Source organism: Vipera berus (genome assembly GCF_964194415.1).
Source record: "Vipera berus genome assembly, chromosome: 5".
Taxonomy (NCBI): Eukaryota; Metazoa; Chordata; class Lepidosauria; order Squamata; family Viperidae; genus Vipera; species Vipera berus.
This window is the reverse complement of record NC_138207.1, coordinates 55,912,408-55,927,386: the sequence shown is the minus strand read 5'-3', so window position 1 is coordinate 55,927,386 and position 14,979 is coordinate 55,912,408. Positions and strand designations below refer to the sequence as shown.

The 14,979-nt window shown below is 36.7% G+C and overlaps 1 protein-coding gene across 5 annotated transcripts in view; it reads right to left on the bottom strand.

The window, feature by feature from the left end:
• Positions 1-14,979, bottom strand: part of ATRNL1 (attractin like 1) — a 563,323-nt gene that overhangs the window by 479,571 nt on the left and 68,773 nt on the right. For all 5 annotated transcript variants that reach the window (XR_014026511.1, XM_081328305.1, XM_081328307.1 and 2 more), the window contains exons 8-9: positions 10,849-11,104; positions 415-598 (exon numbers count right to left, since the gene is read on the bottom strand). Coding sequence is in view for 4 of the 5 variants with exons in the window: in XM_081328305.1 (XP_081184431.1) it covers positions 415-598; positions 10,849-11,104 (440 nt within the window). In the remaining variant the exon portion in view is untranslated. The remainder of the gene's footprint in view (positions 1-414; positions 599-10,848; positions 11,105-14,979) is intronic.

Sequence of the window (14,979 nt, the reverse complement as noted above, 5' to 3'; positions counted from 1 at the left end):
GTATCTACTACATGTGAACTGATATTTCTTGTACCGTAGAGTGATTTTATTTCTATTAATACATATATGTGACATCTCTGGTTGTCTGAACAGAGGGATAAGAGGATGATGAAAGTTGATGTTTAACAATATTCAAAATATTTAGCAATATCAACTATTATCTCAGAAAAAACAGGTTGAATCCTAGTGCTAGAATGCTATTGTTTACTTTACTGAGTAAAGACAAAGCAAAAAGTTCATTTCAGTATCAAACCTAAAGCACTCATATTACCTGAATATTCAATTGGTTAACAAAATGTACGAGAATATATATATGAGAATATATGTACGTATACTATAAATATACGTACACAAAGAGACACACACACACACATATACATAGATATATAAAAAGATTTAGGAACAAAATCTTACCATGTTCTAGTATTAACTTCATATTTGTAAAGATCATCAACCAATCCATATTTATTACTGGGCAATGCTTTGTAGCCTCCATGAACATATACGGACTTTGTTGTATCATCATAGACACTGGTATGGCCATATCCACCTTGTACTATTGCTCCTTTTGTTTCTGGTACAAGCCAAGAATTTGATCCTAAAATATAACAAAACAATAATTAATGGAAATGTAATATAAATTCATTATAATTTACTAATTCCTATATTATAATCAACATTCTTAGAAAGCAAGAAATCCTTTTTATGTGTTATTGATTATAATTCATTTATTTATTTATTTATTTATTTATTTTTGGAACTTATATGCCGCGCTATCTCCCGAAAGGACTCAGGGCGGCTAACAACAATAAAAACAACAATACAAAAGTTAAAAGAAATTAAATAAACAGCCCCAAAATAAATTAACTAAACAATTAAAAATTAAAACACTTTAAAAACCTGTCGTCAATCCAGGTCAGCCTGATGAAAAAGGAAAGTTTTGAGATCGCGGCGAAAGGACCGGAGATCTGGGGCCATCTAGAGCTCAAGGAGGAGTTGGTTCCACAGGGTTAGCGCTCCCACAGAGAAGGCTCTCCCCCTGGGGGTCGCCAGCCGACATTGTCAAGCCGACGGCACCCTGAGGAGACCCCTTCTGTGTGAGCGCACTGGGCGATGGGGAGTCGTCCCCGGCAGCAGACGGTCCTGCAAATATCCTAAGCCATGTAGGGCTTTAAAGGTAAGTACCAGCACCTTAAATCTCACCCGGAAGACAACCGGTAACCAATGCAGCTCATGCAGCAGGGGTGTAATATGGGAGTATCGGGATGCTCCCATCACTACCCGCGCGGCCGCATTCTGCACCAGCTGGAGCCTCCAGGTGGTCTTCAAGGGCAGCCCCATGTAGAGAGCATTGCAGTAATCTATCCGAGACTTAATGAGTGCATGAGTGACCGTACGTAGGGCATCTCAGTCCAGATAGGGGCGCAACTGGAGCACCAGGCGAACCTGGGCAAATGCCCCCCTGGCCACGACTCCAATATGATCTTCAAAACTGAGTCGTGAGTCCAGGAGGATGCCTAAATTGCGTGCCCTATCAACGGGAGGTAACACTTCTCCTCCCATAACCAAAGATGGAACCTCTCTGACAAGTCGAGATGCTGGTACGTAAAGCCACTCAGTCTTGGCCGGGTTGAGCAGGAGCCTGTTCTTCCCCATCCAAATCCGTACCGCTTCCAGGCAACGGGACATCACATCGAGGACATCGCTGGGTTGGTTCGGGGTGGAGATAAAAAGCTGGATATCATCAGCATATTGATGATACCTCACCCCGAAACCACGGATGATCTCACCCATGCGGCTTCATATAGATGTTGAACAGGAGGGGCGAGAGTACCGATCCCTGAGGCACCCCACAACTAAGGGGCCTAGGGGTTGACCTCTGCCCTCCTGCCAACACCGTCTGCGAACGGCCTGAGAGGTAGGAGAACCACCGTAAAACGGTGCCTCCCACTCCCAACCCCTCAAGACGTCGCAGCAAGATACCATAGTCGATGGTATCAAAAGCCGCTGAGAGGTCTAAAAGGACCAGGACAGAGGAATAACCCCTGTCTCGGACTCGCCAGAGATCATCCACCAGCGCGACCAATGCCGTCTCTGTGCTGTACCCGGGCCTGAAACCCGATTGGTATGGATCCAGATACTCAGTTTCCTCCAGGACCAAAGGGAGCTGCCGTGCCACCACGCTCTCAACAACCTTCGCAAGGAAGCGAAGGTTGGAGACAGGACGAAAGTTATTTAAAATAGCTGGATCCAAGGCAGGTTTCTTGAGGAGGGGCCTTACCACCGCCTCTTTCAAGGCGGCAGGGAAGCACCCCTCACTCAAGGAAGCATTGATAACTGCCAGGAGCCAGCCTCGTGTAACCTCCCGAGCCGCATAAACCAGCCAGGAGGGACACGGGTCCAACAAACATTCCCAAAGTAAGCCTAATCTGTTAAAAGTTGATATACTGAAGTATATACAAAAATATCCAAATTATCAACCGAATAGGAACAGTCTTAAAAATACAATATCCAGTGTCCTAAAAATTCAATTGCAAATGCATACCGACATTAATATGATTAATGATATCATATCACCGATATCTAGTATCAATATCTAGTATCAATATTTGAGATATTTTGGCAGTCTCTGTGGGAGTGCAGAGGGAACTAAAGTACTTTCTCTCTCTCTCTCTCTATCTCACACACACACACACACACACACATACACGATACAGATTGTTGGGGGCAATTAAGCTGACTTTGTAATAATGCCGCTTGGGGTGTGTGTGAAAGCCCTAATAAGCAGACATATACATAGAATGAAGGCTACTGCTAAGTTTGTAAAGCCGCCCTGAGTCTTCGGAGAAGGGCGGGATATAAATGGAATTAAAATAAAAAATAAAATAAATATATGCATAAGCCACAATGTGATTACTTTGGTTATGGCCTAATCTGCAGTCCAAATCAGCCATGGTAGTTTTTTAAACAAGAGTTAGTACTTACTGTGTTCTATGAAATCAGAAATTTAATCATCTGTTAATATGTTCATTTACTAGATTTCTGTGCTCTTTATAATTAGAAAAATAAACTGATATTAAAATTTTACTAGCTTCAATTCCATGTAAACAAATCTAGGCAACTTTATTAAGAAATATCAAACAAACAATCCATCTTTATTATCACTGTTGTCCTATTTGTTTTGTGCACTAAACAATGATCACTAACATTTTGTGTATGACAAATTAATCAGCAAATTTATTTTTCAGTAAGACTAAAAATCAGGACACTGCTTTTTCAACTAAATGTACACTTCAAAAATGTGTTTACTGTTCTTCAATTGTCAACCATCTTTGCGTCTCATGTTAAAACAAATATGGTGGTTTTTTTTTACCTTCTTTGACTATTGTGAAAATTATAGCGTTCATGGACCATCTATGAATCTCAGTTGAAGAACTTTATGGATGTTTTTATTAACTTTTACCATAAAGTGTTTCTGGACTAATCCACAAGGAAATTTATTTTTCTTTGGTTTAGCAACACTACATACACTCTGTAAGAGTCTCAATGTGCGTTTTGGGAAAATACAGAGAATATTACTTTTCTTTAGCTAAAGAAATATAGTGTTTTAGTATATTTAGAAATTTTTAAAAACAATATCCACTGCACAGACTTGTTTGAATTAGTAACCATATGGTATCTGCTCTCAATGTCAAGAGCTTCTTTAGATTTTTTTTTTTAAAAAAAAGGGCCGTATTGGCTCAAAACACTTTTCCCAACATTCCCTTTATGAAAGTACTATAGTTCCCTCTGCACTCCCATGGAGACTTTGCCAAAATATCTCAAAGAAAAAATAAATTAGAGAAATGCAAGGATACTTAAATTTATTTTTGTAATATACTCCACAACTCTTTTTCAGTATCATCATTATAAGTACATAAATCAAAGTGATAATTGTGTTATTGTGTACATTGTTTTGCCCTTTTGAATTAAATCTGTGTAAAGTACATGGATCTTGCATTAGCTGAATAACTGCTGTTTGGAAATCAGGATAACAAGAAGATTAAGGCCACTATTGAAACCAAGGGCTTGAGACCAAGTTATTTTACAAAACAAGCAGGCTGAAAGGGATATGGATATTTTCTATACAACTCATTGCCCAGGATAGTAATCCAAAGACAATCTAGAGTCTAGACAAATGACTTTCTAACCTTTGCTTGATGTTCCAATGAAGGAGAATCAGTGACTCTAGGAGGCAAATTGTTCCACTGTTTAATAACTCTTGAGGGCAAGAAATTATTCATTTCAAATTTAAATGTCTCTCTGCAAAGCTTTCATTTTATCTTATCCTCTTCCTGTCACTGCCTTCAACTACTAACTCCTAGCTTAGTCTTCCTTAAGCTAAATAACCCAGTTGCTTTAACCATTCTTCCTAGGACTTTGCCTCCAAGTCCCTCACTATCTCTGTAGTCTTGTTTCTTTTCTTTCCAAATCTCCTTTTTGTAAAATAGTGGCAAAAACTTGAAGAGCAGTCTGACGTGTATAGCATAGCACAACTATCACCTTCTACGATCTTGAAAATATATTTCTACTGATATAGCCAAAAATATCATTGGTATTTTCACAATATGTAGCATACTATTGGCTAATCTTCCAACACTGTTATTTGTCTACCAGGAAACCTAGATTCTTCTTACAAACTACTGCCTTTCTAGGACATTCCCAGATAATTATCCCAATCTGATTGGTCTGCAGTTGACTAAGTCCACTTTTGTCTCGTTTTCTTAAAAGACCAGAAAAACATTAGCTCTTTTTTAATTTTCTGGCACTTCCCTGTACTCTAGGATTTTCTGACATTACATCGGTCAGGTCCTTAACACCATGGGATATAGTAAACTACAGTTGGTACAAATAGGCTTATTTGTCCATGGATCAGACCTGTGAGTATTATGTCATATTACAGTTGCAAGAAGAAGTATGTGAACCCTTTGGGATTACGTGGAGTTTTGCATGAATTGGCCATAAAATGCGCTCTAAATGTTATGTAAGTCACAACAATAGAAAAACACAGTCTGCTTAAAATAATACTACACAAACATTAGCTGTTGTCATGTTTTAATTGAACATAACATGTAAACATTCACAGTGCAGGGTGGAAAAAGTATGTGAACCCCCCTAGCCTAATGACTTCTCCAAGAGTTAATTGGAGCCAGGAGTGAGCCAACCTTGACTCCAATCAGTGTGATGATATTGGATGTGTTGCTGACAGCTGTCCTGCCCTTTAAAAACACACACCTGTTTTGGGTTTACTGGTCTCAAGAAGCACTGTCTGATGTGAACCATGCCTCGCAGAAGAGAGCTCTCAGAAGACATACGATCAAGAATTGTTGACTTGCATGTAGCTGGAAAGGGTTACAAAAGTATCTCCAAAAGCCTTGATGTTCATGTGTCCACGGTAAGACATGGTGTCTACAAATGGAGAAAGTTTAGCACTGTTGCTACTCTCCCTAGGCGTGGTCGTCCTGTAAAAATGACTGCAAGAGCACAGCGCATAATGCTTAATGAGGTAAAGAAGAATCCTAGAGTGTCAGCTAAAGACCTACAGAAATCTCTGGCACATGCTAACATTTTTGTTGACACATCTACAATAAGGAAAACATTAAACAAGAATGGAGTACATGGGAGGACACCACAGAGGACGCCATTGCTGTCCAAAAAAAATACTGCAGCACGTTTGAAGTTTGCAAAAGAGCACCTGTGGACAGGTGAAACCAAAATTGAGTTGTTTGGGAAAAACACACAACACTATGTGTGGAGAAAAAAAGGCACAGCACACCAACATCAAAACCTCATCCCCACTGTAAAACATGGCGGAAGGAGCATCATGGTTTGGGGCTGCTTTGCTGCCTCAGGGCCTGGACGGATTGTTGTCATTGATGGGAAAATGAATTCCAGAGTTTATCAGGACATTTTGCAGGAAAGCGTACGACCATCTGTCCGCCAACTGAAGCTCCACAGAGGATGGGTGATGCAACAGGACAATGACCCAAAGCATACAAGTAATTCAACAAAACAATGGCTTCAACAGAACAGAATACGCCTTCTGGAGTGGCCCAGTCAGAGTCCTGACCTCAACCCGATTGAAATGCTGTGGCATGACCTTAAGAGAGCGATTCACACCAGACATCCCAAGAATATTGCTACACTGAAACAGTTTTGTGCAGAGGAGTGGTCCAAAATTACTCCAGATCGTTGTGCAGGTCTGATCTGCAACTACAGGAAACGTTTGGTTGAGGTTATTGCTGCCAAAGGAGGGTCAATCAGTTATTAAGTCCAAAGGTTCACATACTTTTTCCACCCTGCACTGTGAAAGTTTCCATCTTATGTTCAATTAAAACATGACAACAGCTAATGTTTGTGTAGTATTATTTTAAGCAGACTGTGTTTTTCTGTTGTTGTGACTTACATGACGTTTAAAACGCATTTTATGGCCAATTCATGCAAAACTCCACGTAATCCCAAAGGGTTCACATACTTTTTCTTGCAACTGTATTTCTTCAGGAGCTGCATTGTTTACTATTTTGCTTACAACTGCAATTCAGAGTGCTTAAGACTTACATAATTTAGGACGTATGTAACAAAATCAAAAGCCTAATAAGTATCTCTACTCATTGGTACATTTGGCAGGAAAGGATATCTAAGTAGATATACTCTTTGTGGGTATATCTAATGGAATATCTAATCCCTAGAGTCAAGGATGGTCCCATCCCTCATGATTTTTTAGAAAGAAAATCTGGCTATTCAGGGAAAAACTGTGTAGGACTAGTCTATTAAGATAGACATAGTGCCATGAATGAATGTTGTATGAGGATACTTTATTTTATTTGTACAACAATGGATTCTTTTTTATTGAATTATTGATTTTAACTCTTTATTCTACTTAACTTGGTAAATACTCAACTGTCAAGTGCAATTAAGGCAGTATAAAACTTAAATAATTGTATAAGAAAACATACAAAGTTACATTATTAAGATAAGTGGTAGAACTTCCAGTTTAAAACCATAACACAAAATAGCGGGATTTAAAATTAAGAGCATGACTCCTGTTCAAAGATTTTCATTTTATTAACAGGATCAAACTGTCATACAAAAATAATGTCTATTACTATTCAGAGTTTTCCAATCTGCTTTCTATGTTGCTTTGTTCCAAAACTCAGTTCGTACTTAGAGTCACCATCTGGAATTTTAAAATCATCCAACTGCTGTAGGTCTAGAGATAAATCCTGTACAGGAATTCAGGAAAATATACTACAAAATGCATTCACCCTTAATGGAATAGCACTGAAGAAATAAAATGAAACATAAAAATGATCAACCTCAGAAAATAAACTACAAAGTAGAGACAAGATTCTGCAAACTAAACCTTTGTAAAGAAAATGAATGCAATGGCATTGGTAATGGCAAACTGTATCAGTGTGATTAATATTTGATGCTGACAGTCTATTATCATTGTAAAGAAATATACACAGTTGACAATAATCCTGAATAATAATAACTGCTAACTATGCCATTTTTTGCCCCTGCTAATAGTTTAAAGCTATGAACTGAAATTTATTAAAATGTGCTTTGGAGTAGAATCTATTTTACAAATTGTTTGTACATTATATTACAAGTGGAATCAAGTCCTAGATTTCAACTTTAGCCCCAGTAATAAACTATTCAGTAGACAATGACATTTTAATTTCTGTTGTTAAAAGAAGCAGAAGCTAATTTAGCCAACCATGTATATTCCGTATAATGCTGCTTGGAATTCCTCTAAGGACACCACACTTAGCAATATAATTTTAACAATGTTAACTATTAATGAACACTACAGTACCAGAGTAATGTTACTTGTGGCATGATTCTCATGTTGTTCTTATTTTTCAGGATTTAGCAATGCAGACTAGAGCTATGCATGGTCTGAAAATGATTCAGAAGAAGGCCTCTCTACTATTCATTAAAGCAGTCCAACTTTTCTCAGGCTTCTGAGAAGATCCTATTGTTTTAAGAGTTACGTTAACTTTAACTAGTAGCTTTCTTAAATATTTTTTCTACGCTTACCCCAAATCCTGAAAAAATACAGATTGCATTAATGAATAACAGAGAGGTAATAAAATTGAGTACCAGCACGTTAAAAACTGTACATTTTCAGCTTATGAGTTTGACTATCTCTGGCATGGAACAATTAATTGGTCCAATATTTGTTCTTGACTTTTTCAAATGCAGAATTCTAGTGGGAATGTTAGACTTGTACTCAAAAAAAATGTATCTAATATTAACACACTATTGGAAATTATACATCTCACTATTAACAGTAGATTTTGTGCACAATATTTTTATCTTAATAATAAAATTCCTCATTTAACATCAAAACAGCAAAATTTGTCATAAATATTACTACACCTGCAAACAATGCTATCAGTTTATTCATAGTTGGATGGACTACAAGACCTATAAAAAGAAAGTGATGTTGCCCACCTGGGTATTACATTAAAAGTTCAGCAAAACATTTTTGTGGTGTGTGTTTTTTTAACAACTAAGAAACCAGTTGTTATTTCCACAGTTGTTATTTCTACAGCGTAATCAATCATTTCCCCAATTTGCCATTGTGGGCATTGACTAGAGAATTTTTTTTCAGTTCCATAAATTGGAGGTAGGGGAATTATCTTAAAATCATAGCTGAGAAGGAATAATCTCTTTGCAGAGTGCAAATATAACATTTTCACGTATTTTCTCAAGCCAGAAAAAGATGGATAGATTCATGGCTGCAGTCTCTATCTTTAACCTAATATGGAGCTCTTAAAAGCATGATAAATACATATCACAGATCTTATGCTTGATGGACAGAGTGAATCTTCATATTCAGAGATAATACCCAGGTGAATACAGATGCTAGAAGAAAACACTAAAAGAAAGTAATCATGGTATGTTTATGGGCACTCCAAAGGCATCTAATTTGGCCACTCAGGGAAGCAAGATGCTCAATTATATGAAACTCTGGTCTGTTTTATCAGGATCCTTCTGATGTTGCTTTTTCTCAATAACAATAACTTACCTGTATATATTCAAATCCCTTGTTAGATCCTATCTTGGGTTTGTTTTGGGGGTTTTTTGTCTCAGCTTAAGTACAAATTGCATAATGCATTTATTGCTGTTCGTTATTCATATTTCTAAAAATTAGCACATTAGAGCATTCAGGCAATGACTGGGAATAGAGAAGAAAATCTAGCTAATGAACAGGCAATACTAGTATTTAGTCCATTTCACTGTTATAAAAAGATAATAACTGGAGTTTAAATTATAATTATTGATACTGGCTACTGTCACAATCCTGCTTACTTAAAAATAAAGCATATATGACTCATTGGAATAGATACTGTGGCTATCAATTAGACTTGAAAGCATCCTATGCACAATTTTAAAAAATGATAAATACCACGGAATAAACACAATTATTTATAACTATATTGCATAATATAGAAGAATGCACTTCAGTATTGTTACAACCAAAAAAGGTTTTCTAGAAAAAAAAGTAAATTACTGATATATTTTTTTAGGTCAGAAGTGAACAAAATGGAACAGCAGTGCATCCTGCTGGATTATAGTGAAACTGCAGAGTTCAAAGTTGTACATTTTGAATTTAATTATTCATAAAATCACAATTTATACCTTCCCAAAATGACCTTAAATGGTGTTAAAATTAAGGGTGGTCAAAGCTGAATTATTTCTTTGAAAGTAAAGGATGTGGAATCATGTATATGAATGTCAGTAATATTAAGCATATCTTTCCAAAAATATATTGAATACAGGATTTTGCAGAACCTTCATAGTATTTACTTTTAAGGCAGCCTATTCCGAGAGGGTTTTTTTTTCACAATTGTCATTCTGAAAGTGCCTGCTTGTACATTATTAACAGAAGTTAATTCTAAGCTGATTTGTGAAAATATTTTTACATTCATATTACATCAAAGATATCCTTTTCATGTAACTTCTAAAATTAACATCTACATCTATATCACAATTAGTTATGTGTAATTGTTTAAAAATGTATAAAATATGCAACTTTGTCTATGATCCAGAAGCAAACAGAAGTCAAACTCATCCATACATCAGTAATTATTTATAAAACTAATAACTTAAACTAATAACATGCTGCAATAATACAACTTTCATCTATTACCAGTATTTCCCACAGATAGTTGTAGGAAAGTTGATCAGAAAAGGAAATTGATGTTAGTTAGACCATAATGTTGTATTTAAATCACTGTTGTGTTTAAATTGTGTAGTGTTTAAATTACTGGGTTTTTTTCTCCCCCTTACTACAAAATTATATAAACAAGCATAGAAAACCAGATCCAGACTGTAAAGGTTAGGTTTCACTGATACTCCAATTGAAACTAAGGGAGCAACTTTCTCATAAAATTGTAATGGGTGCTATTTAATAACTTTTTATTTACAACATTGCAATTGATTTTTTTCAAGGTTGTCTTAAAAGAGGCATTTCCTATGTGAAAGTTTATTTTTTTTCTTTTTTTCAAGTTAATATAGCTATTACCATGTTGTATTAAAATTAAACTTAATTTTTTTGTTAATACATATTAAAAAAAAAACAAGAACAGCAGTCCATACTAACAGAAGGGGAGAATTTAAAACCCTCATTAATGTATTTCCCATACTAGAATTCCTATCCAAACTGAATGATGCCCATCTATGATAGGTTAAAAAATACTAGTGGTAAGGTGTAAGTACAGTTTATCCCTTATTCTCCCTTGTTTCAGTTCACATCAGGAAGTTTTAATAAATTCAAAAAATGAAAAGACAACTTACTGATGTAATACTCTTGAACGCTGCTTGTATAGCCATATATTACAGAGTAACCAAAAATCACAAGCATGATAACATCCCTGCTGTCAAGTTCCACTATGTGCGCTGAGTGACCTTCAACTGCATATTGCTGGCCATGAACAAGCACTGCTGGAATACGGATGCTCCAGGTCTGACTTGGTATGTTGAAACTCCATAATTCATCTGTGACATTACCAGTATTTGTTTCAATTTTGCCTCCATACATGTAAATATCATCCTGTTTTAAAGAAGGGAAATCATCAGCCAAACTTCAGATAAAAAATACAAAACACACAAATATACCGTATATACTTGAGTATAAGCCGAATTTTTCAGCCCACTTTTTGGGCTGAAAAATTCCACTTCGGCTTATACTCCAGTCAACAAAAAAACTTACCGAGGACTTGTGCGCGGCCGAGGCTTTGGTGCTTCCGGGATCGCGCACACCTCTCCCAAGCCACCGCCGTCCGGAGACCTGCCGAAGTTTGGGGAGGTGCGCGCGCACCTCCCCAAACCTCCCCAAACGTCGGCAGGTCTCCGGACCTCCGCGCCCTGCCTGCCTGCTTCTTTCCACAGCGGAAAGAAGCAGGCAGGCAGGGCGCGGAGGAACGGAGACCTGCCGACGTTTGGGGAGGTTTGGGCGCCTCCCCAAACCTCCCCAAACGTCGGCAGGTCTCCGTTCCTCCGCGCCCTGCCTGCCTGCTTCTTTCCGCAGCGGAAAGAAGCAGGCAGGCAGGGCGCGGAGGAACGGAGACCTGCCGACGTTTGGGGAGGTTTGGGCGCCTCCCAAACCTGCTGGCGGCAGAGGCTTGCAGAGCGCGGATCCAGCCTCCGCCGGCGGCGGAGGCTTGCAGAACGGCGGATCGGCTTATACTCGAGTCAATAACTTTTTTCAGTTTTTGGGGGTGAAATTGGGGGTCTCGGCTTATACTCGAGTCGGCTTATACTCAAGTATATACGGTAAATGTTGAGTTGTGGTATCGTTTTTTTCACATTGGAAATAACATGAACTTATAATATTAATTTATACTACAGGGGCTTATTTCTGTGTTGTTGTTGTTTTTTAAAAAAAAACCACTCCATTTTTCACCAAGAATTTATTGTATTAAAGACAAGGTATATTGACCAATGAGCAATGATAAATTTAACTGCTTTTTTAAAAACTCCACATATAACCATAAATTACAAATGAACCTTGGTGCAGTGTCCATTGTAAATACTTTCTAGCAATTCATATGTATAAAATGTCAGAGTAGATTATTGGTTCTACAATTATTGTAATATTACTGTAGCTACATAATACCACATCTTAATATTCTACTTTTTTCTAGCCCTTTTTTCCTAACCTTACCTCACTCAGTTTCAACTACAGTTCAGTTCCTACCCAGAATAACTGGGAAATAGTGTGTGTGAGGGGGGTGTTACTTGAACACTAGACTACTCTCCTGTATTCCAATTATAAAAAGCAGCCTTACATGATCAGATGCTTCAAATTATTCCTAGCTTCCTTATGTCTTAGGATTCTTATTCTATGACATTTCCAATTACACATTACACATTTCTTCTGTGTACTACTGCCATTTTGACCCGAACTGGCAAGAACTTCTCCCCCTACCACCAAGTCAGAATAACCCTTCTGTTTTCTTCACATTACATGATTGCCATTAGTATTTTGATATTATTGTCTTCCTTCCCTCAGTGCATATTACAATCATTGCAAAATCTTTTAGTAAATTAAAACTAAGTTTTGTACCACCATAAATGGATGTTCTTTACAAGTCTATTAGTATCTTGTTCATATTATTCCTTTAAATTCATCTCCTTAGATCTACTTCTGTACAATCTCTACATTGCCAAACAGAAGTAAGATATAAGGGCAAGAGGTAGCCATTGCTTACCAACCACTCATTCAGTAGAATTACAAAGTTACAATAACTTTAGACTAAAATAACTTTATGTAGGATCATTTACTACTTTTGCAGCATTCCTTAACCTGTTCAGGGTTGGGGTTTTTTTTTCTTTTTTCTCCCTTTGCAAAGGAGAATATGGGAGAGGAAGGGATTGGAAGGAAATAAGCTGTTTGCCCTTCTAGACTTTGAAAACAATGTAGTTGTGCAGTAGCCTGGGGCAGTAAACAGGTATAGGTAGTCCTCAACTTATGACCATAACTGAGTCCAAAATTTCTGTTGCTAAGTGAAACACCTGTTAAGTGAATTTTGCCCCATTGTACCATCTTTCTTGCCACAGTTCTTAAGTAAATCATTGCATTTGTTAAATTAGTAACACGATTGTTAAATGAATCTGGTTTCCCCATTGACTTTGCTTGTCAGAAGAAAGCAAAAGGGGATCACATGACCATAGGACACTAACCTCATAAATATGAGTCGGTGACCAAGCACTTGAATTTTGATCATGTGACCATGGGGATGCTGAAATGGCTATAAGTGTGAAAAACAGACATAAGCCACTTTTTTCAGTGCTGTTGTAACTTCAAAAGGTCACTAAATGAACTGCTGTAAGTAGAGGACTACCTGTACTCAAAGATGCCTAAAGGGAGAGGAGTGATTAGGGAGCAAAACAAAAGCCGAAAGTGTGAAGCTATTATCTCTTTCCAGTTGGAACTCATAGTTGCAATCTTATGATTTCCCACTTAGCAACCACTTCACTTAGGGCCAGAGTTCCTGGTTCCAATTTGGTTTGTTAAATGAGGACTACCTGTAGTTTCATTTTACTATCATCATATTACAATCTGAATATCTTCTTTAGATTACAATTGAATAAATTCAGATTTACTTTGCTTTTTAAATATTATTGGTGGGTAAATTATAAACCTGTAAAAATTATGATAAGGGCATCTTAAGAAATAAACCTGCCTTCCTATACCATCCTTTTCTTTACACAACTGAAAATACTTAGGACTAAGTCTTATTTCTGGGGTTTTCCAGAAGTCATTGCTTCTTAGAATCATTATGTTCAAACTCCAGAGCCAAAAAAGTAATATAAGCAGACAGAATTATTGATGAGATAATTTTGTCTTCCAACTATGCTAACTGTGTATAATTAGACTGCTGATGAGTAGTGGATGACTAGAAATCATGCCATGAATCTCCAACTACCAAACAAATTCCAATTTAAAGAAACACTATGTTCGCTGCAACAATTCCTTTAAACCCATATTAAATGTTTTTAAACAAAATAACATTTAAACCAGTAATTCTTGCACATTGTTATAATTTAAATCTTAATTTAAACTTACCAGATTAGAAAACCATTTAAAAGCTTTTATTTAAAAAAAACAGCTTTTGGTTTGAGTCTAGAATTGTTTTGCAGTCTTTCCATTCAAAAACAGAATAGAAATGTTGTTCCCCTTTTAAAGAATTGTGAAAAATCAGATAACAATGGTAATAGAGTGTTTATATTTTCTTCCAGGATTTCAAGACAGACATGTGGTGAAAAGAATCCCCCAAAATTGAAAAACTGCATTTAATACCTAATAGCACGTGAAGCAACCGTACTAGGCTGCCATATGGACAATAAACAGATGGTGCTATCAGTTCTGACACAACTAATTCTACTTGCTGAAAATAATGACAATTTGATATTTATTTGCACCCACCATCCTCTCTTCCAGCAGGTGATCAACACTGTCAACAGTACCAGGATTGTTTTTAAGAAATTCAGATCATTCAGCAATATATACAGTGCCAGCTATATAAATCAAAATTATATTTTTATATTTTTACTGTTAGCAACTGAAGATAATTATATATTAAATGATATGACTAAATAGACATATTATTTTATATACAATTATCTTCAGCCTTTCATATTACACTGATTGACTTTAATGATGTACAGAAACATTCTTATCTGTATCAAAGGTTTCTGAGACAGATGAAACTTTTGGAAGGGTGTTAATCTCAACTAGCTCACTGTCCATATATAGAGAAATTTTGTTAAAACGAGGTATAATTCTACAATGATTAATATGGGAAAACACATGAATTACTTTTTGATAGACCAAAGTTTGCAGGAAAACTGGACAGTGGGATCAAAGCATTCCATTTATCCTAAAAGAGGTACAGAGGTTTGGAAAAATGTCATATTCAGAAT